This window comes from Chaetura pelagica, unplaced genomic scaffold, assembly GCF_000747805.2.
Source record: "Chaetura pelagica isolate M959 unplaced genomic scaffold, ChaPel_1.0 scaffold630, whole genome shotgun sequence".
NCBI classification, from domain to species: domain Eukaryota; kingdom Metazoa; phylum Chordata; class Aves; order Apodiformes; family Apodidae; genus Chaetura; species Chaetura pelagica.
The window spans coordinates 1,425,865-1,449,949 of record NW_009951855.1 but is presented as its reverse complement, the minus strand read 5'-3'; the positions used below and the strand labels follow the sequence as shown (position 1 = coordinate 1,449,949).

The 24,085-nt window shown below is 34.0% G+C and overlaps 1 protein-coding gene across 1 annotated transcript in view; it reads left to right on the top strand.

Annotated features, from left to right (window-relative positions):
• Window positions 1-24,085, top strand: part of ERC2 (ELKS/RAB6-interacting/CAST family member 2) — a 306,680-nt gene that overhangs the window by 131,623 nt on the left and 150,972 nt on the right. Inside the window, exons 7-9 of the mRNA XM_009993503.1 lie at window positions 13,362-13,499; window positions 20,508-20,648; window positions 21,174-21,314. Of these exons, the coding sequence (XP_009991805.1) occupies window positions 13,362-13,499; window positions 20,508-20,648; window positions 21,174-21,314 (420 nt within the window). The remainder of the gene's footprint in view (window positions 1-13,361; window positions 13,500-20,507; window positions 20,649-21,173; window positions 21,315-24,085) is intronic.

The following is a 24,085-nucleotide window of genomic DNA, read 5'->3' as shown; positions in this document are numbered from 1 at the left end:
GGGGGGGGGGTGGAGGATGGGCAGTGATGCAGTCACTGGTTGTCACTGTACCTTAAATTTTCTGCTGCAAAGCCTGTTAAAAAAAAAAACCAAACCCAAACAACCCAAACCCACAAAAAGGCACAGGAACAGAACAGGAAGAGTTGCTTAGTTTAAGTTTCAATATATTTCATATATATTTAATATACTTTTTCCAGAACACCTGATGAACTCTCATAGACCTACCTGGTTAACTTTTTGTAGTAATGCTAAAATATGAATTCTCCAAGTAGACCATGTGGAAAATAATCTCTATATTATACTTAGTTCAAGAATGAAGCTTTTCCCTGTGTCTAACAGGCTTTTTATAGTATTGAGGTGCCATCATTCAATAATTTAAAGACCACAGACTTAATAATATCTACCATTTTCTGAATGGGAAACACTGAAAATTGAATTACTGTCAGACTTTTGTAGTGCTCATTATTAAGCAATGCTCAAGTTTTATAAAAATAATTTTGAAGTTAAAGTTAAGCACATGTTCTTGAGGAGAAAGCCTGACAAAAATTAAGTTTGTAGTAATGCTTGCAGAGATAAGGTACTCAATATATGTAATACGTTTTGATATAGTCATCATTTCTAGGGGACTTCAAAGTGTTATTAACTGAAACCTTCCAGCTTGCCACTCTTCTGAAGGTTTTATTTAGTGTCTGTCAGACCCCACAGTGGAGAGGGGCACATGTTTCAGGTAGTAGTAGAAGTGAACATGGAGCTGCCAGGGTTTAACACTATAGGAGAAACAACTGCATCTGTCAGTCTTTGAAACTTTCCATCATCCTATGTCATTCTCCAAGATATAGTCCTAAATACCTGTCTTAAAAAGTAGGGAATATAAGTAAGAGGAAAAAATTCTACAGGCATCAACAACCTGATGAAGATCTGGTTGAGGGAAGAAATATTTCTTTATCTTACATTTATTCTATACTAATTTTTCTTTATTTTTATAGTTGACAGTATTAGAATGAGGCTGAGTTATACATATAAACCTGCTGGTTTTTGGGAGGAGATATATGCAAAAGGGAATTCAGTGAAAGATTTTTTTTAAAAAGGGCAATTTTTCATACCAACAGCAAACCATCCTAAACACGGAACTAGTTCAGATTATTTCTACATCCCATCCAGACCTTTGTCTGAAAGCATTGCTGTGGTACCTTTGCTGCTACAGAAAATCTCAACTGTTCAGCAGATGTTGATTAAAGACATCCAAGTTGCTGTGTTTAACGTTTCAGTTTAAGTTTAGTGGTGCTTTGATAGTTTATATGTATGAAAGGCTGTGTCTGGCCTCCAGTAACTAATGGTGAAATTTAATATGTGCATTGTCTTCTGTGCAGCTATAGTGCAAATATTAAATTACGTTTCATAGTAACAAGAATCTTAGTTCTCAGATGAACAGCATTTTGAACACTACAACTCTTAATTGTTACAAACCTATGTACATTGACCATATGCTAATTTAGAATGATCAGGAAAAGACATCTTTAGAAGAAGGGGACAAGGAGATACATTATCCTGCAAAGCTTTTCTTTCATGTAAAGTCATTACACTCCCTTATAGATGTATATAGATGCTCTCTCTAACCAAGAAAAGCTGGTTTCCCAAAAGGAAATTTTCCAGTACAAAGCGTATTCTTATTTCTAATTAATTCCTGCCTAACTGTTTATCTCTGCCTTTATGGGTATTTTCCTGCTTTTTAACCACTGGCACTTAAATAAACCCTTATAAAATAATACCAGTGAAACTGCATTCTCTGTGTACAAATTCTTAATCCCATTTTTTAAGGGCAGGATGCTCTTCTAGAACAAATTAACAGAGCTGTATTGAATTGATATATTCATCCTTTATTTTAGTATGCAGGGGGCAGACCTGTTATTTTTACTTTCAATATAAAGTATTTCCTAGTAGAGATTTTTTTTTTTTAATATTTAAGATAATCTTCCATTATTAAGGCTTCCATCCTCCCCCTTCAACCTGTCTGCCCCATTATTCCTTACTCTGAGAGTTAGAAAATGTAAAATTTAATATTTTTCCTGTCTTGATTTTGATGAAGCATTTTTATTCAGAATGTTTTACAGGAAAATTAGGAATTAAGAGAATATTAGAAATCTCTGAAATTATTTCAGAAGACTTTAGGAAGAGGTATGCAATTGAGGATTAAAGTCATCAGCAGTTTTAAAGCACTGCATTTATACTTTCTCTTCCTTCACATGTGAAATGTCTGATTTATAAATTCTATACAATCAATTTGTCATTTTGAATGAAGAGCAGTGCACTTATATGAAAGTCTGTGAATTAAAAAGATAATACTGAGAGTTCTCTGTTTTGGAACAATCAAACAAAGAGATAATTAACTCTCAAGTGAATTATTTGTACCTTTGAAGTCTTTATACCAAATATGTTTAATATCATTATACTGTTTTATGTAAAAGTCATGTTATGAAACTATTAATATGAGGAGATCTAGAATTACTGTTAAATGTAATTTATGGCCAGGGTTGTCTAATTAAACTAGTTGTATCATGCTGCAGTAAAAGTTAGACATCCGTTGTACTCGTAACTGTTAAACACTCCTGTAGAATAATATGATGATCAAATGTGCGTTCATTTTGCTTTTGTCTAGACTATCGTATCTTTTATAGCTTTCCATTGGAATAAAAACCATAGGAGTTTTAAAATTCAAATCTTACAAAGCATGTTAAATATCTTTAAAACTTTCAGGAAAGGAAGTAAAGGTATTCTTTCACTCAAGCTGGTGATTTAAGTGGTAACCCTAAGCTGCCAATAGAAATATAGAGTGATATTGGTAAAAACAAAACAGATATTCTGAAAGTATTACAATGCATATGTACATAAATTAGAAGTATATTTTAAAAGTCAAGAAAAAATAGGAGATTACATATTATGATAGAGTTTACTTTTGGTGTTAATTCTTTAACTGAACTGTCTGCATAGATGTAAATAACAGCTCAATTGGGCAGTGACTTTATGGGCTAGAAATATTGTATTATAAACTAAAGTTCTGGACTGACTATGGAAAGAATGAATATAAGAGAACAAGAATAGATGTAAAAAAAAATCCTTCAGGTAATAAAAAAAAAAGTCTCAGCATTGATTGAAGACTGAAGTTGACTTAAAAACTGTGAAAAGAGATGAATGGGCAACTACAGTTAATATCAGAACTTGAAGTGAGAAGGCAGATTTTTATCTCAGATATGACCTTCTTAAATATTTTACATTTAAAAAATATTCTTCAGTATTTCAGTTAAGGGGGAAAAGAGTGCAAATGCAGAAAAGAATTTTGGAGTGTTAATACCAGGAGGCTGAGGGGAGTGATTAATATCAGTTTAGAAGAGTATTTGCAATGGGATGTGGTAGTAGACATTGCCAGAATTTCTGTCTGCAGAAGTACTGGGCAGCAGAACAATAGATACTGTCTTTCTAGGTGCCTTTGTGTCATTCCACCTGAAAAACTATCCTTGATTTCAAGATGTTTCATTGCCAGAACAATGATGTAAATGTGAAAGAGTTAGATAATAAGAATAGTTAGAGACCTGACAAGGACAGGAATCTGTTCAAAACTAAAAAAAAGCTTGGTTTTTCATTCTAATATTCTGACGGTATAAATATCACAAAAGAGGAGAAATTGTTTTGGGCAGTGTAAAACTTAGAAAATGAGTAGCATGAAATCGGATTGACAAGGAGATCTGTTAAGTGACTCGATAGCTTTCAAATGGGAAAAGAAATTCAATTACTATAGGTTTTTCAATGGTAGGTGCAACAGAGGCCACAGTCCTGGAAAGGATCTTCGTGTCATACAGTGTTCCACTGCCCACAAGCAGGATTTGATGGAGTTTCTTGCAGTGAATGAAAACATTGCGTTTTCTCTAGGGATTAAGCCAGACTTCAGCCTCTCTGCACCACAACCTGCTCAACCTTTTGTCTTTGAAAGGAAGTGCAGTTTGTAAGGTTTCTGCCTGTTATTCAGAACTCTAGATGATGGCTAACATCAAACTTGTGCGTTTCCATGGCCATGATGCCCCAGAGACCTCTTTCATCCACATGCTCCTCCCTTCCAAAGCCAACTCATCACCACCTCTCTGAGGAACGAGGGACAGTTGAGATATACTCATTTCGCAATAGATTTTGTTCCAAGGGGGGGGGGGAAAGTCTTTTGTGTTAATTAAAAAAAAAAAAAAAAGTTTTCTGGATGTCTTTCTCTTTGCTATCTTAATAATTTTCCTAAGTATGTGACATCCTAACTCAAGAAAAGTTATGGCAAATCTGTCTTTCTGTTATTTTTTTGAGCTCAATTTAGTCTTTCACTGGTTAAGATTGTTTCTGTTTTACTGCCTTGTTTTCACTGACAAATATTTCTTATTAATTTATCAGGGCTGTGTTGCTCTTTAATAACTGCAATTACTTTGATAACATATTATAAAGTAAAATAGCTTTATTTAAAATGAGGTAATAAGCTTTGTAGTTTTTTGCTTCTGATACCTTGGATATCAACACCTAAATCTGCTTGCAGAACAGGTTGGTAATCTATTTTAAAGCTTATGTTATTCTTCTGATTCTTTATACATATTTCCCTTTTTATATTTGTGTATTTTAAAGTAGTACCATAACATACACATCTGTGTTGGGTTTGTTTGTTTTTCTTTCTTTTCTACTTCCTGTTAGCCAGCATGTTGATTTCTCTGTGTTCATTGCTCTGGAAGACTTCCCATACTGCTGTTTAACTGCCTCTTGCTCTCTTTCTGCAGCTCTTGAGGTGCCTATTCTTACTTTTATTTCTCTTGTAGCTTCCCTTTTTAATATTCTCTATTGCCTAACACTTGTCTGTAAAACTTATCTGCTGCCTCTCTCTTCTCACCATCTGTTAACTTTTTTTAATGACACCTCCTGTAATTTTTCAATTTGGGCAGAGGACCCCAAGTCTTCCCAATTGATACAGACATTATAGGAATGACAGTGTACAAACTGAAAGGCTATACACTGTTCATCTTCAATGATTTGTATTAAAAGTACAAGTTTGCCAAAGCAGCTTTTTTCCTACATGTGAGTTTACTTTAGAGTATATGTACTTTTCTACCTTGTATGCTACATAGCTTAACAGGTTTTTTTTATGCATTATCTTACTGAAAAACTCCTGTGTAAGTTAACATATCCTATTTTATATGCACCTATACCAAATAATACAAAACTGGTCATGAAGAAGAAATCATCAGATGTCTTCAAACAGCTGAAATACAGGATTGAGCAGAAAGGTATCATTTTTCATTTATAGTTTGGAGAAGCAGTGCAGGTCATTTTCAGGTGCTCTCAACGTGCAATTGGGCTAGACTTCAAAAAAAGTTCAGCAATCAGTCTTTGCCCTGTATCATGTAAAATATTGTGAGATGTAGGAATTCATACCAAGCCAACCCAGCTTGAAAATTTGGCCATGAATATATGCAGATGGTTGCTATAAGAAGCATTAGCTTGTTAAGAATGAGTGTCCATTTCTTTGTGTGTCATAACTGGAATTATTGTATTTGCTATCTGGAAAAATACCTATTGAATTTTGAGTTATATCACAATAAATAGATATAATGAGAGCAAAAACTTTTCAATGGATGTCTGACAAGACTCTGAGTCCTGCTTAGAAGAGGCCAGGAGTCAAGCTGTTTTGTTCTGAGAATTTATTGGTCCCTGAAGAGAAGGAGACAGAGACTGAGTATTTCCAGATACACAAGTGGATATTATCAGCCCAGGCTTCTTTTGGCTAGCTTCCTGGTGAAGGTTAATTTTAGCATTAAGTTCCAGCTCTTTCTCAGCTGGAGTCTGGCAACAGAAGCCAAGCTTTCAGTCCAGGAGCTCCTTTCTGTGTGACGGCCTTCTCCTCTCTTGGCTCAGTTTGCCCACTGACCTGCTTTTATAGCCCTGTAAAAGTATCAGCTGACTGGAGGGCAGATCCCTGCCCTGAGCAGCCCTAGGGGAGTTTTGTTCTCTTCTCTGTATGAAAACTCGGCACACACATCTTGTTTCTTAATGCTTGTTGATTTCTTTAAATCCTTCCTGTTACCCATTCACTTCAATCCTATATTATGGAAGAAATCTAGAGTCTCACAGTAAGTAAAAATGAGTTAAATATTTCCTGCAGTGGTTGCACAATAAAACAAACACGGTTGTTTGAGAAGAAGAAAAGACAACTGTCACTTTTGATCCCTAATTGTAATTGCATTTACTTCTAGTTATTGATGTGCGTGAGAGAGGAGGCTGTTTCTATTTCTAGAATAACATATTTTTTTTTCCTAGTCACAGGTAATAGCACTTTATTGCAGGTACTGACCAGAGAATTGGCTGCATACTCCCAGTAAATTATACACATTTTAGTGATAATAGTTAATGGATTATTTTTTCTGTCCCAAACTAAGGAAAACCTGTATTTTTTTATTTGGGTAAGCCTTCAATCCTAGTGGAATTTTTAAAGATATCATAATGATGCTTTATGCTTCTGTACAGTCTTCCTTAAGATTTTAGTAAAACCCAGTTGATACTTCATACATTTAACAAACTGAATCATAAAGAATGTATAGTGACATGGGAAACACTTGCACATTATGTGAGTAGGTGTCTTGACTTTACTGCTGACTTACTTGCTTTCCTCAACCTACTTTAGGAAAGTTTAATTACTGTGTAATATCCATTTGGAAGCTTGATAGCAATGTAAATTTGATGTTTGTTTTGTTCTTTGCTTCTTTACAACCACTCAGTGGTGAACATGTTGAGTGCACTATCAAATGAATGGACAAAGTGAGCCTACAAGACTAAACAGTATAGTTGGAAGAATGTCTTCTGGACCTTTAAAACACCCCCTAAATCCCTTCCTCCTTAGGAGAGAGATGTGGTGTCAGGAAACCTGACAAAACACTTGTAGTAAGTTACAGTATAAAAGCAACTGTTATTCCTGTTCAGGTGGCAGAGCCCTACAGCTTTAGTCACAGCTGAGAGGGGTTCAAGGCCTGAAGTTTTGTTTGTAGAGCTTCTGTGGAAAGTGGGTGTCAGGTACTGCAAATCTGTGAAGACTGTATTTCTTTTCAGGTTACTGTACCTGTAAAGTATGTGAGCATTTTGAAAACAGTTCAATTAGTTATTGACTAATGGGAAAAAGAAATGTAAGAAATGGGTTTCCCTATTATTTTTGGAGTTCTGATAAAGTATTTGCAATCAAGTTCAATATATTACTGCAATCATGCAATATAGCAGATATTGTAAAAATAAAAATATATAAACAAAAATATAAATTTATTTGTTTTCCCTTCCAGAAAAACAAGTATTAGGGCCAGTTGTTAATATTTCACAGAATCATCGAATGCATTTAGATTAAGTCCCTTAAGATCATTGAGCCCAATGGTTAATCTAGGTTGAAAAATTGTATGTGACATTTTTGGCCTTATTTGTTTCCTTCAAATTTGTAATATTTTTCAACTCTTTTTTTCTAAAGGAATATCATCTTTGTCTCATTTTGCATATCCAATTTATCTCTAGTGATAGTATCTTCAGATTTTTTCTTCCTTTTCCAATTGCACTTAGAGTTAGCCATACTCACTGCATAGCTTGTTGCTTTCAAAGACTGGATGTGATTTATTGTCTCTGTTTCACATCCTGTTGACAATACTGTAATTTTACACATTCAGCTTAATAAGTGGTTGCTTATGAATAAATATGCATCTCCATTATGTCAATTTCTTTTTCCTTTAACTTTTTATGTAGGTTAATTTTAGTGCTTTATTTAGTACATTAGTGACAGTTTTTGCAGGTTAATAAGAAATTAGAGATATATATGGGAGTGAATAGCTTTCATAACATCTTGGATGGTCCTGGAATGCAAGTGGTATAAGCAAGCACTCTTTTCTATAGCTCAGAATTTCAGCTGAATTCACAGTGCTCAATTTTTGAAGATAATTTGTTCTAGACATTGAGCAAGGCAGAGATCAAATTCTCATGCAGTCTTCCACAACCATCTGTACACAGAGCCTGGCCTAACAAGGTTACTTGTACCTAGTATGTTGTCTCAAGGCTTGACGTTTGTTCTCTATGAAATGGGACACGTGGCTTGCTTAACATGGCAGTGTGTACTACAAGGAACAGCATAGATCCATGAGGTGTAGTTTCCCTGTAAATTCTTGGTTTGCAGTGTTAATACTGGATAATAGTAGCATTTTGTAAGTATAGAAAAGATATCTCTTAGGCAAGTTACTGATTTGTGGAGTTTTTTTGAGCTATTTTATGCAGAATTATTTTAAAATGGGATTATATACATTAATACAATAAACATGCAATAACATTACCCAACAAAATGTGATGAAAAATTTATTTCACTGAGGGGAGAAAAAAAGTGTCACAAATGCTTCTATTTCATTTGTGAAATTATGTACAATTTTGCATTGCAGTATTTCTGTGAAGACACTAATTAGAATTCAAAGACTTGTTTTTCTTAAGTACTGTATGAACTAAGATCTTTCAGGCCCAAAGCACTTACTACTTTGTTAAAGACAAGGTCACATGTAAAGGTTGTCAACTTCAAACAAAGCAAAAGGGGAGATGATTCTGTTATGTTGGATAAAATGGACACAGCCAGGTGGTTCTTAATAATGTAAAAGTAGTGGGTAACAAAAAAAGTCTTTGATGGTATAAGAATCATGAACAACCATAGAAGTAAGTTTTCAAACCACAGTGTTGATCTGATCAGCTCTGTAATCCTAATGGCAAAAAACCTGATGAGCTTGAAGAAGCAGAAAACATGTAATAGAGAAATGCTGTAACTTTGGAGGGGAAAAAATGTAAGTGTAGCTCAGGACAAAGATTCTGTTTACCTTTTTTTCTGGCTTCTTGTTACGGTCTTAAGTATTTTTCTGTTTTTTAAAACTTGAAAAGTATAGCAAAATTCAGAAGGGTTATTGTCTGTCCTACTTGGATTCCATGGGTTGGGAAGGGAGCAATAGTGTAATTACCAGCTCATGGCACTTCTCAATTGCTTTTGTCATCAGGTGAATGTGAGGGCTGAAGCAGCATTTGCTTAGCTCCTTTCTGACAGTCCCTGTGCAGGTGCACTTTGCTGCTTTGAACTGCACTCCTGAGGAAAGTTTGAGGTAAAAACTATTCAGGCAAGTCAGTTGACTTTTGTGAAAATTGTACAGGTCCATTGATTGGAGACTGTTTTCTTCTTGGGCACACACCATGTCCATGGCTAGAAATGGTGACAGTAAAGGACAGTGCTGGTCAGAAGGTTTGGGCCATCTGATATCTCTGATACTTAAGAAAGCCTTGTGGGGGAAAATAATGAAAGAATACAAAGTTAAAAGAGAATTGTGAACCACGAGGTATATTGTAATCTGAAGTAAGTACAATGCTGCTGTACTACTCCAGTTTGGCAAATATCAATTTGAAGGTAGTAAAAGGAAGAAACTTTGGAAATATTTTAAATTGAGTATTACCATGTTGTGGTAAGATTACAAGGCTTTTTTCCAATTACCCTAGTAAAGCCAAAGATTAGTGCAAATATTGCACTTTACTAAATATATTTAGTTGCAAGCAATTTTATTTTCTATTCAAAATTCTATTAACTGTTTAAAGTAGAATTAGTTTTCTTAAAGTATGAAGGGTTTTATGGTAAATAATGAAAATGAAAAGTTCTGTTTCCTCGCCTGTGTTTCAGTTTTAAATTTAAATGAAACTATTCTTATACTAATGATCTATGTCAATGAAACAGACATGAAATGTAGAATAGAGCAACATGAAATTTAGGGTTAAAAAAGGCAATGTTACAAAATGCTTGTTGTCTGAGATGTATAAAAATCAGATACAGAGCAGAGTGGATAATATGGGGAGCTAAGTTTAGCTGTGTGACTTTTCAGTTTCATGAGCCTAGGCCTAGGAAATTTCTGATAAATTCTCTTACAGTCTTAACCTCTCTTATACTTGGATGCCTGTCTGTGAAGGCAAATTGGTATAGCATGAAGTGCTTTGTTTGATTATGGAATATTCTTGCAAACTCTGGAGTATAGTACCTTAATTTTGATAATGAAAGGGATTTTCTTTTGAGAACCTGGGTTCCTCTAGAATTTTAAATCCTGCCTGTTAGTGAGATTTAATTTAATCCCCTGAGTATTTAAGAAGCATTTCTGAGAATGTCACCAAAAAGTAGCAAGATTAGCACTTGCAGTTTATTGACAGGATGCCTCATAGCAAAGACATTTATCTGTAAGGGTATTGTTTTTAAAAAGCAATAAAATCTGTCTTAAGCTCTGGGAATATACACACTTTCCAAAATACAGAAAGTATAGAACAGTTTCTTTTTGTACAGCTCATGGCACAGGACGTAGCAGTTTACAGAGGAAAGAATTGTGTGTTGACAAAACTACACAGTAACTGATTTCTGATCAGATAAAAATATAAGGGCTTGAGGATTAAGGAAGTCTTAACAGTCCCTGTCATAGATTGAATTCAGGCATGTTCAAAAGTAAGTAATTACTCAGCAATAAAATGGCATCCTTACGTATATGCCAGTATCCAAATATATGTTGAAGAATGACAGAGGTTACCAGAGGGTTTGTTGTTCTTTCTAAGTTTAAAAAATCCAGGAAGAACTAAATCATATCTTGTGTTCTAAAATTCTAGCATGTGAGACTGCTCAATCTTTTTGTCTGCTGTAATATTTTTGGGAAGTTTGTGATTAACTGGTCATAAAATCTTGTCTGCCTGAGCACATCTTTACTAATCCTGTGTCCATCTCAACAAACAAATGCACACTCTGCTGTATTGATTCTGCTTTCACATACCCCAGTGTGGTCCAGTTCCCATCAAAGTATTTCCTTCCTATATATAGCACAAATAGAAGAATAATAAGATACTTTAATCTTATTTTATCTATGGACTATGCACTGAATGACTTATTGAAAGCTGTTGTGATTCAATGGAGATGTTTTTAATTTGCTGCCTGTTCTCTTTACCTCTGAGGAAAGAATTTTGTAAATGTTGAATAATTTTAAAACATGTTTTCTTAGTTAAGGGTTCCATCATATTTTAAATTAGTTTTAAGAGGAAGGAAATAGTGTAAATGCTGTGGAATTCAGATAAGCACTGTGCATAGGAAAGTAGTGCTTGAATTTAAAGTGCCTAGACTTGGTAGGTCAAGCTGATCATAATACAGGACCAGATCTTAAACTTTTTTTTCAGAGACATGTAATCTCTATTCTCTCACCTGTTTTAATTCGTTTTTACTTGAGAAACTATTTTGAAGCTGAAATGTGCAATTGCTTAAGTATTCCACAGGGTGTCATGAGGTAGTTGTTGGAATCATTAATACTTGGATGGAAGTAAAGAAGCATAGTGTGCAGTCCTCTGAATACCAGTTAATGTAATTTTATATGTGACTAATACACGTGCTATAAAATAAAAAGTTCTTAACTCATTAACACATGTATCTTATTTCTGTATCTGTGTAAAATATACACACACAAAAAATATTATGAGAGGTCATTTACAAGAGTGAGCTATTCTCTCAGGTCTTCTATATATATCTTGATCTTGTATAGTTTACAGAGCAAGTGGAATCTTTGGCTCATGTAAACTATGAATATAAAAAAGAAAAAAGGTACAATACTTATTTTGCCATAGTTATATAGAATTTCTAATTGAAATGTGCTCCTCCAAATTTATTTTCAATCTTAATTTTACTTTTATTTTCTTCTAAAATTTATATTTATTGAAATTATGTGTATACAGTGCAAGCAGATGTACTGTGGACTTTATGATTTGTTATTATAGACATATGTGATGTCAAAACTTAACTTCAGACTGTCCTTCCTTCACTTGAACAGTGTAGTAGGACGACAGTTTTTACCAAAACATGCCCCAAATTAAAGTGTGCTTGATTATGGTGATATATTTTTGCATATGGAGACCAAATTTTTCTTGACATAACTGTTGACTTTTGCATGCTGCATGTGCATTGAATTCAGCTTCATATGTGTAAAACAGCTTTTAAATACAGTTTAACAGTAATTGGGAAGGATCCTGCATCTGTTTAAATCTGAATTGCTTTAAGTGGAAATGACATTGGCCATGAGAAAAATTACATTACTTTATGAAACGAACAGCAAAACTTCCTTTCTTTCAGTGGCAACAGAATATGATCCAAAGTGTAAAATCACTGATGAACGTAAGAATTTGAATCTCTCTTGACCTTAATAATTTGTCTAATTTTAATAGCATATATAAAACCAATTTTGAAGACAAATATACCTTATGGATTTGGGCATATTTATTATATTACATAAAGTGCTATACTAAAATAATAATTAATTTTCTTGATACTGTTTATTTGTGCTAAGTATTATGCAACAAATGTTGGGTTTATGCCAGTGGCATAATAGTGAGTGGCACTAAGAGCAGAGGATGCAGGGAGGTTGACTCTTCTGACAGACAAATAACAACATTTTACACATATGATATTCCAGATGTACTCTGCATTATTCCTAGAAGGTCATAGTGCCTTACAGCCACAGGTGATTACCATGACAGTCAGAAGCTGAGTGCTTTTATTCAGATTTGCTTGATCCCGTGGAACAACTGTTTGTACAAAGCTAGACCAGTTCAAAGCAGTTGCAATATCCAAAAATAGAGCAACATTCCTTGAACCTTAATGGAAAGGAAGAATGTGAACAGAATGGTGGCATTTGAGCTGTTGCATTGTTTGGTGGTTATAGTTTTTGGTTGTTTTTTTCTCTTCCTCCCCCTGCCCCCCGTTTGTTTGGTTTGGTTTGGTTTTGGATTTGGCTTTTTGAGATATAAACATCCTGATCTCTGTCCAGGTGAGTTTTCTTTACAGCAACAGCATCGTGGAAGAAGAGATTTTTAGGCAGGTTATACTCTTTCTTCTTCCTCAGTTTAAGGTTCCCTGCGTCTCCCTTTCTTTGTCTGTCTTATTGCAACTGGGATAATCTAAAGGGGTAATTCCACACATACTTTGAATTACTGAGATAATGCAGTACCTTAATCAAGAGTGATTAATATCAGAAAATATTTAAATAATACCTGACTACACTGAGGTTTTTTCCTATAATTTATTAGGAAATTATACTTTTTTTCTGGCTAAAGAAAACAAAGCATAAAGGACAAATTAAAAACTCTTGATATGATACCATGTAAAACTTGGCAGTGTACTGAGGCGTATGTATCATATGTGTGATACCTATACATTCAGTTGATCCTAGCACCCAAATCCCTCTTTGAATGTTAAGACCAGGTTGATGAATATTATGATTTGTTTATATTTTCAGATTGAAAATCTACAGGAACAACTCAGAGACAAAGACAAACAACTGACTAATCTGAAAGACAGAGTGAAGTCATTGCAGACGGATTCTAGTAACACAGACACAGCACTAGCAACCTTAGAAGAAGCTCTGTCAGAAAAGGTAATCTTTTATCATGGAACCACAGGTGATCTAACACCTGTAGCAAAGCCTGTGGGCCTTGTCACAAAGCAGGTGGCTCTGTTCTGCTAGGATGAGCGAGGAGTGTTCCTGGCTGCTGACCTGGAACAGGGCTCTAAGGTAGAGGTGGATGTCCTTTTAAATGGGGATGGCCTACCAGTTTCAGTGAGATCAGGGTTTTTCTTCCAGTTAACTTCAAATATGAGATAATCCAAGTGAATTTACATGCCAAAAAGTAGTACAAGCATCCACTTTTTTTTTTTTTTTTCTTTTTTTTTTTTTTTTTTTTTCTTTTTTTTTTTTTTTTTTTTTCTTTTTTTTTTTTTTTTTTTTTCTTTTTTTTTTTTTTTTTTTTTGCATTTTAAGGTATATAACTTAAATGTGCACAGATGAATGCAACTAATTAAAGTATTATGTGCCATTCTGCAGTGTGTAATCCTAGGAAGGTATTTAGGACTGTATGTGACTGTAAAATGCTATTGTGGCTGTGGACACTAACACCTGAAATGCTAATATTGGATTTTAGATTTCTTTGTTTAATCACTAACATTTGCTTGCTCATCAACTGTGAAAAATATTGGCATTATTATTACATCTGTAGCTTCAGATGGGTAAGCTTTACAGCATTCATGCAGTAAAGAAAGTGCATACATTTTATTTATATTTCACTGCTAATCTGGGTACAGTGCTCACCAATCTCACATCATACATACATGAAGTACTTTTGAATCTGTTTTTCCTTCATGTACACTGTCTTTTCTGGATTAGTCTCTGTTGCCACTTTCCCAAAATGCCCACACAGCTGAGAATTAAAACACACTAACCATCATGCTGCTGTTGTCAATGTAGAAAGCAGAGTGAGTGTAACACCGCAAACTTCCCAGTTCTCCTGTGCAACTGAGCATGAAGCAGTTAGCCAAAAGCCAAAGAAATCTTGTATCTCATTTTCTGCCTCAGCTGTATCTGCAGTGCTTCAGAGAAAATGCACTTATGCCCTATTTAGCTGGGGTGATTTGCTGAGTTACAATCTGTCTTCAATGGTCATGCATTTCTTTGTTGAAAATGTTAATGTCAGTTTGCCACGCTTCATAGTAGAAGCAACAAGTGTGGAGGTATTGAATAGAACGTGTACAGTTGTCTTCTCACTGCAAGAAATGTGAAAGGCTAAGAAGTACTGGGTTAATGCCTAACCCAAATTAATGAGTGGCAATTAGTTGTTTTCATGGCATTTTGTACCAGTACCATTCTAAAATCTGTTGAAATAAATGTAAACTGATCCATAACTGTAAAGGGGTTAATAATTTTGAAGTTTTGTATGTATCTAAAATGAAAATGTTCTATTATTCTCAGTCACACAAGGTGTGACATACTACCAAACTCAGGATGTATGATTTTAAAAAATATTGTAGTGAGGACTCTTCTCAGGGGCTGTGCTATAGAATTTCTTTGAAACGTGACAACAGTAGAGACCCTGAGGGTATGAAAATTTTGTATCAAGGTTAATTTGCTGACTGTAATAAAGGTTCAAAGGCTGATAAATGATGCTAGTTTTAATGTTTTGGAAAAACTAGATCCTTTTCTGAAATGTATTTTGCAAGTAATGTCTACTTGATTTGGAATTGTGTGGGTATATATGAACAGATACAGTTTTTTGTAGAATCAGCGTGATGATTTTTCCAAGTTGAATTGATTAGAACTCATGTGGAGCCCCTAAGGTTGAATCCTGTACAAAATACTCATTTATGTACAGTTAGCTGAGAATGGCATCTTTCCTGCAGTGTTTGCAGGCTACTTTGAGTCCCCTCTACAGTGACTCTGATGGGATGTTTTCCTCTGCCACAGAGATTTCAGTCTTTTTGCAGCTGATGAAGGCCCTGGGATCTGCTGTGAACCCATGTTGCTGGGAAGTGGTGTGAAGCTGGGTTGTGCTGTGGTGTCTGGTGACTGTTTCAATTGCTTATGGAGAGATTGTTACTTACAAAAGCTAGGTGGCAGGATATAAAGGGAAGAACCCTGCATGTAGGTGATAATGCTTATCATTCCATATTACTTCAGAAATACTACTTTGGTGATCTAAAGAAAAGATAAGTAGAATTATAAAATAATAACTTTTTTCTAGAAATGAACATTATAACTGGAAAGTGTCAATTATTTTATGACATGCCCAAATAATTATGCAAATTAGTGTCTGTGTCAGGAATAGGAACACATGGCTTGAATTTTAACAAAAAAAATTATTTTGTTTTAAATTCTGTTATTTTCTTATGACTCTTCTGTATTTTGAGAACTTAATTAAATTATGAAATCATTAGTATTTGTCCAGTTTCTGAACAAATACAGAACAGTATAGCTCCTACACAGTTACTCAATGCTTTACAGTGACTGGAAGTCTAGAAAGCAATATTTATGTTAAACTTTAAAATCTAGAATATGGAATATCAGTTCGAAAATACATGACCCTGCCCTTTAATTTCATTAGCTAAATTTGTTTATGAGAGAATGATGTTATAAACATTCAACTTCATGATAATTCTGATGGATTTTTTTTGTTTGTTTTGTTTAATGTGTGACCACTTTGTCATATTGGGAAATTTTTTTACAGCTGGAGAATTCTTAGTATATTAGATTAAAAAAACAAAAGCAGCAGTGCAGAGTAGAATTAATACGAGCTTTTGAGAAACAGGGAACTTGATCTTAGAGCATTAGACACAACAAGGAGAAAGTTTCCAAGCATCTCTCTGTATGATTTTGATGTACAGAGATATCATGCACTTCTTTCCATTGCCAGTTTCTTGAAGGCCACACTTAGGAGGGTAGGTTTTCTGCCTTAATTGTAGTCTCTGGGATCTACATTGAAGGAAGCCAGTAGGCATCTTGTAGAAGTTCATAATGAAATATTATGTCTAGGTTTCTTGTGTCTTTTGGCAGCTAAATAACTTATCACGTCTCTTATTCCTATTTGTGTCCAACTTTCCAGTTCATCCTCATTGCTCTCAGTGAGTGATCTTACTGGTCCCTGTTTCTGTCTGCAGTAGCATTCTTAAGACTATATCAATGGTTATTAACTTTTTCCACTGCAAATACTGGTAGAGATAGAGAACAGATTTTTGTTCAAATGAGAAAAACCAAGAATCCTTGGTGATAGTTTCTTATTAAAAAATGCATCAATATAAGTATTTTTAAATAAACTTTAATTTGTAATGCTTTCAAGAAAGGATGCAGCTTTCATTCAAGACCAGCTCTTCATGGAAATAGTTTGTATGCTTTTTGTTCTTTTTCTGCTATATCCTCTTGTTTTTATACTCTGAGATTAGGCAGTTTCTGTCTTTACCTTAAGTTTTGTCAATTCCAATAGTTTTTTAAATGTAATTTATAAAATTATGAAGAAAATACTTCAGATGCTCTTTTAAAATAGAATTTAAATTTATTTAGACTAGTTTAGTTTTAACTACAATTTAATTGCTTTTCTTAGTTTCTATGGGGAGAACATAGTATTAAAACCTGATCATAGGATATGAGTAAATTATGAAGTTATTTTTAAAGTCCAAAACTCAGACATTTGAGCATTTATGTTTTTCCTGCATTGTTCTTGAAAGTACTCAGATTGAAATTTTGGCTCTGAATTTGAAAATATGGCTCCTTGTTCTTCATGGAAATAGATTTTCCAAGTATCTGTCTCTGATTTTCTTTCACATTTAGGGATGAGGTAGCTTGGTAACACTAAATGAGAAATTACTGTAAACACCATAAAATGGTATAAAAATTTCCTGAAATGGATTCCTTGTAATGTTTGTGATTTTCCAGCAATATTGCTGATGTAATTTGTTGTCTTGTCAGGAATCAGAAATGAACCAGCACAACTTTAGGTGTTAATTCAGCTAAGTTCAGAGCCTCTCCTAAGCACTGAAAACTCTTAACAATAAGGGTTACATTGCAATGAACAAAAGATAAGTTTACTCCTATTAAAAAGCCAAAAAAAAAAAAAAAAGTTTGTAAATCAGAATATGCAAAGCTGCTATCAGCTTCCTTGATGTTTTAACAAGAAACTTTTCAAAGAATATCTCAGCTCTTGGACTGGCCCAAAGCAGCTCAAGAGGTTGCTTTCATGAAGCTGATATTTATAAAGTTGGGCCTACTGTAGCAGCATACAGCAGATAAGCAATGGAGTATGTCTGATAATGGAGCTATATGCTGTGGCAATTCAGTTTCTGCTTCTGTGATAAAGTGCAAATAGATTAGACCTGTGAGGTCCTAGATTAGGGCTTAAGGAAAGCTCGCCAATGCAAATAAGCCTGGAACAAGAACACATTGTTGGGATTTCTGCAAGTTAGCTGTTAATCAAGTATTATGTGGTATATTAGGGCCTTTTAACACGTTTCTGACATTTAGCCTTGTGCAGCTGACAGATAAATTAGTCGTCTTTTGTGATTGACTGACAAAAAATGTATACTATTCATTAATAAGATGAAATAGTATTATGCTTAATTTATTCTAGAAGAAATCATTTAGGTAAATAAATCTTCAAGAAAGAAAAAATGCTGGGCAAAAAAAGTACTGCAACTGGAAGTCACTATTGTATAACTAGAAAAAAATATTATCAGAGGGACATAAATGCTCACAGTGGCTTCAGGAGGAATAGATTTGAAGCAAATCACATGCTTTTTACTTAGGCCCAGTTTAACATGCAATAGTAGACAAGTCCTATAGCAAGCATCTATACAGATTAATAACCCACATCTGCTTTTGATACTTGATCTTAACAGCTCATGTTATGTAATAAAATACATTGCATCATAGCTTACATTTGCTAAATAAACATTATGAAAAAGTTAGTTAATTTTTAAATATTTAAAAATAAGCAAATAAAAAATTAGATGTAGATTAGAATTCTAATATGTTTAATTGCACTTACACTGGGGGCTGCAATTAGCTCTCTAACAAGTGACCACAAACATTCCAAATAAGTAACAATCAATATGAGAAGCTGAATTTTTCTGTTGCTTGATTTGGCATTTAAATATTTTCAGGGAAATGTATACCCATTAAAATGAAATTCATTTCAGAGCAACCAAGTTTAAATAATTAGTTTAAAATAATAAAATATTTGGTTCATACAGAATCTTATTATCAGTTTTCAACTTGATACATGGCAATATTATGGCATTTAAATGAAAGGAGAGTGAATAAATGGGAGATCTTCAACAGGTTTAGTGAAAGGCAGGCATATAATAACTGAAAATACAAAGGGACAATTATGGAAAACTTCCCAGTCTTCTGTTTTCTAGTAACTAATTCCTTTGCTACGTAGCATTGAAGGAGGAACAGACTACCAGCAGAGGCAATGGACAGTTCTCAGCAGAGTTGCTGAGGTGTTCAGTGTGACAAAGGGATGAATTGTGAAAATGGGGGGGCGAGAAATAGAAGAAGAGAAACAACCAATGTTAGAGGTTGCAAAATCTAGAAAACGTCTTGTTCCACATAACCAAAGAGACTGGAGATTATCTAGTCCAACTAAGCTGCTCAAAGCAGGCTCAACTAGAGCAGTCTCCTCTGGATCTCATCCAATGGAGTTTTGAACATCTCCAAGGCTGGAGACTGCTCGGATGGAAATTACAGCCTTGAGTTTAGGCTCCTTTTAATGCATGTGAGTATGGGTTGTACAGCTGATGAAATGTTGTTTGTATTGTAATGCTTGTTGAGATATAATAACCACTGCTGAGAGTATATTGATATGGGCAAAGGTAAAATTTGTGTGTGTGTTGTGTGTGTATATATATACATATTTCTAGTGCCTGTGTTTTCATAGATATGGCAGTATAAGGAATCAGGGACAGAGGGAATTAGCGTGAGATCTCTCTTTCTAATAATATTAGGTTTCCATCAGTCTAGTCCAGTTGTAAGAAATAGTATTTTAAGTGATGAACCCTCTCTTAAAGTACTTTTTGAAGATTTCAAGCATAAGTACAAAACTACTTCAACAGAATATGTGAGTAGGCTGATGGTTCTACCTGAGCGACACCACTAGTAGTGTAGAGCTTTATCAGTTAGGATGTGTTTTTTTCCCCTGTAGGCTTAACTTTCCTAACTGATATTGCTTCCACTGCCTCCCTGATTATCACTTCAAACATAATGCTAGTAGTTTCCCTGATACTCTGCTTAAATATACCTATTCCAAATTCAAGCGCAATTATAATGGCTATTTTACCTGAAATGTTTATCTCTGATTAGCATTGGCATACTTCAAGTAGTGTGATATTGAAGAATGTAACCAAACCATGCTACTGCATCTGCTTTTTACAATTTACTGTTTGATTTCATCACCCAGTCCTTGACTGGGGATTTTCAACAACCCTGTGTAATAGTAACTTGAAGTCAGCAGAACATTTAAAATGTAGTTGAGTTTAAATTAGTAGGGGTACTAATAATTAGATGGGGAAAAAAATCTTCCTCTTTGTATAGTAAGTTGTATCAGGGTACTTTTGCTGTGTCTTGGACAATCATTTTTTTTTTGTCCTCTCAAAATATAATACATGTAAATTGTATGTTACTGATAGTTAGCAAGTGATTGATTTCTAATTAGATTTGGAGCCTTGAAAATGTCTTGTAACTGCTGTACAGGCTACTATAATTAAAAAACTAGAACACCAAAAAATATTTCATGCTGAGTAAACTGGTCGTGGTTTCCGTTTTGAACTTTTATCCTATACATTACTGAGATTAATATCTTTCCATATCTACCACAAGACTAAATATATTCATATCAGTATAGATATTTATTGAAGCTTCTGTACTATGTTACTTTTAGCAACCTTGATCTGATGCTTTTGAAATCAGGGGATATCTTGTATTGATTGTAGTACCAGTAACTCAGTCATCCTCTGTTTCTGAAAGTTGGTTTTTCTTAGTGCTACTTAATGTAAAGAAATTTTATTCTGTCTTGTCTTAAAATTATTCCCAACTTTTTCATTTTCCCATTCTTTCTCTTGTTAGGAAAGAATTATAGAGCGCTTGAAAGAGCAAAGGGAACGAGATGACAGAGAAAGAGTTGAAGAAATTGAATCATATAAAAAAGAAAACAAAGACCTCAAGGAGAAAGTTAATGCATTACAAGCTGAACTGACAGAAAAAGAGGTCAGTCTTTTCAGTAAAATTTATGTTCTTCTATCTATGTCATTATGATCAAGGAAAGTGCATTAGGATTACTCTTGAATCATTTTAAGTACTGAAATTCTGCCATTTCAGTGGTCAGCTTCTGAACTGCTGTTTTCTTAAACATTCTTCATAGTCCACACTCAGTTACATAAAATATTGCTTCAGCTTTTTGCATAGTTGTGTGTCATTATATCCATTTTTTTATTTCACATAAGCCTCCAGTAGGCTCACATATTCTGTAATGGCTCCTGTTTTCATCAGTTAGAACAATAGACTTCAAACTTGTCTGTGTTGTGACTGTTTCTGTGTTGCACAGCATGTCAGCTCCTATGGTTCCAGTTTGTTGTCTTCTCAAAATGGTGTATTTTGCTATCAGTGTGCATTTTTGTGTTAATTCTTTTTGGGAAAGGGGAGGGGGAACAGGATCCAAGTCATTACTAAACTGGCAATAAGTTAGTGTCTTGGTGCCTAGGAATTAACTTTTTACTCTTGATCATTTTCCAGTCTAGTTTAATCGATCTCAAAGAACATGCATCTTCATTGGCATCAGCAGGGCTGAAAAGAGACTCCAAACTTAAGTCTTTAGAAATAGCCATAGAACAAAAGAAAGAAGAGTGTAGTAAGTTGGAAGCACAGTTGAAAAAGGTAAGTTCCATCTTAAACAACAAACAACAATCAGAAAAACATCCCATACACTCATTTTGAAAAGATGAGCTTATTTACTCTTCTAGAGTAAATCTAAAATCTACCCATCTTATGCTGTTTGCTGATGCTTGCATCAAATACTGCTAATTTTTTCTTAAGAGGGTTGTACCAAAGCCACTAGTGATCCTCAGAAATTATTCTAAATAGCTGTATGAGGGAATTCTGAGAAGCTGCTACAAATAGATAAACTGGGAAAAGGACATTGGAGGGAAAGCAGAAGGGCAGAACAGAAGTATCAAACCAGCAATTTTTATGTGTATGAATTTATACTGCTATTAGAAGTAGACTGAAATGTTGGTAGTATGGGAAAAAATTTAAAGACTTGCACAAGAAATACTGTACTTTGTAATAAATAAAAACAAAACAAAAAAATCAGCTTCCAAAATGAAAACTTTAGCTAGGTTTTATTTTGGCATTTTTTTGGCTTTGTTGGTGAGCAAGTGTTTGAGACAATTAAACAAAACAATGCAGTTGATCTCAGCTAGTAATTCAGTATTTCTATTCAGCCAGTACTGGAAGCAAGCATTTAAAGAAAAAGACACAAATCCTATATTTTATAAAATTGTTGAAATTGGTGCATTAAATAGTTTTGCTTAAATGGTTTGCAAGTTTGTTGATGCTTTTTCAGCCATACATTGTTTCTTTGACCTTTTTCTGTGTCATTTGGGAATGTCTGCTCTCATTGTTTGAATCAAACTCATGACATTTGATGGGTTTAGGCAGTGTTTGCCTTCTGCAATTCATGACTACGTGTATGTCAAACATGATTTTTTTTTAAATTGATATGTAATATGTAATTTTCTAGAAAAAAAAATATTTGTCTATTCCATGAATGTTACCACTGCTGGGATAATATTCTGGCCCTCTTTTTACCCAGGTTGAGTAGTATCGTGCTCTGTGTTTAATCAGTATTTCAGTAGCCTTGCCTCTGAAGAAGGTACTGCAAAGTGTAAAGAATGCCAGATTGTAAACCTTATATTTCTCGTATTTTTTAATTTAAAACAAGTATGTGCAATTAGATGCCTATGCTATATGCTTAGTTGTAGAGGGGAAGGAAGGAAAGGAATCTTTTAAAATAAAAATATACATAAGCTTTTAATGGAAACACAACTACTTCAAATGTTGGACTGCTTAGAAATGCTTTTAATGTCAGAACTAGAATATCCAAAAAAGCTGTTTCTCTGAAAGTCCTTAATTTTTTCTTTTGTTAGAAAATGTTTGTTTGCTTTGCACTTCACTACAAAATATACTTCATTACAATCTGAAATATCTTATTTTCTTCATTTAAAAAAACTAGTTAAAAACATTTAAAAAACCTTAGAAGCAGAGATCACTTAAAAAAAAAATCAAAATCTTCTTGAAGTTCTTTAAATCCTGAGTCAATCTTTTATGACTGTACATATAAACACATCGTATGTTCATGGAAAAATAAGCACTCAGAAAAGTCAGAGAGTCTCTGGGACGTCTTTCATATAAAAAGGGAGTATGTTCCCTGTGATTATTGAATGAAAGTTGAAAACATAATAATTTTATTATATCATAAATACAGCATAAAGCCCCAATGAAAATTCACCAAACATTTGTAGGAGACCAGGTATTTCCACAATAAAATGTAGTTACAACCTTCTTTGTGGGCATGTTTAGCTGAACACAAACAGTGACTGTTAATGATAGTAGAGTCCAAACAGTAATTTTAAATTCACATTTTCTCTGATAAAATACTTTATGTTCAAACCTGTAAATATCCTGTATTAAAAGTAATTGGTCCCCAGGAATATACCTTTCACTCCTTAGGAAACTAACTGAAATGGGGATCTGAGTCATTCTTGCATATGTCTGAAGTTAGAGAGGAGGGAACATAAACTTAGTTTGGAGTAAATTAACCTGCATGTCCCATAAGTGTGCTCATGTTTGAGCATTAAGCACTACGGAAACAAGAAAGAATGGGCACAGTTTGTGTCTTTCAAAAGTGACTCCAAAGAGCTGGCTATTTTTTTTAGAAATTTGCATGCAGCTTATATGTTACTCTGCTCCAAAAACAACATAGAGATGGCAGTTTTCACTATGGCATTTTACAGTCATCACGGTTTAATGTTGATTTATATGTTTTACCTGATTATACTAATAAATATGAAGGTAGTCTTCTGTGCACTTTTTTTAGAGTTAGTTTTCCATGGCCAATAATATTAATAAGAACTGTTCCTGAAAGAAAAAGTGTACAATGGGCAAAGTCAAACCCTGTAGATTATTTATATATATAAAAAAAAGATTTTAAAAGTTTGTCTTACCTCATTTCTTCTCCTTCCTGTTTTTGGAGAGAATAAAATTCATTTATTGATAATAAAGACACATTTTTGTATTATTTGGTCTGGTAGGTCAACATATTTTTCAGTATTAGTTAACTGGATTGTTTTGTATTTCAGCTGGAGAAAATGTGCTTATTCTAAAACCACTGTTTTAATTTTAATTACAGTGGGCATGTTTCATAAAGTAATAAGTAGGATATTTTTAAGGGGCAATTATTGATGTGACTGTGCTATATTTTGGGACATTAAATAATATTTTGAACCATAAACATGCTTATTAATGTTTTTGCAAAAAAGATTATGGATTGAAATTCTAAAAACTAAAAAAATCATAACATGCACAATATAATGTTAAAATTCCAGACTTTTGTTGACTTTTTTGTATTCTAGTGAAAGAACAGCAGG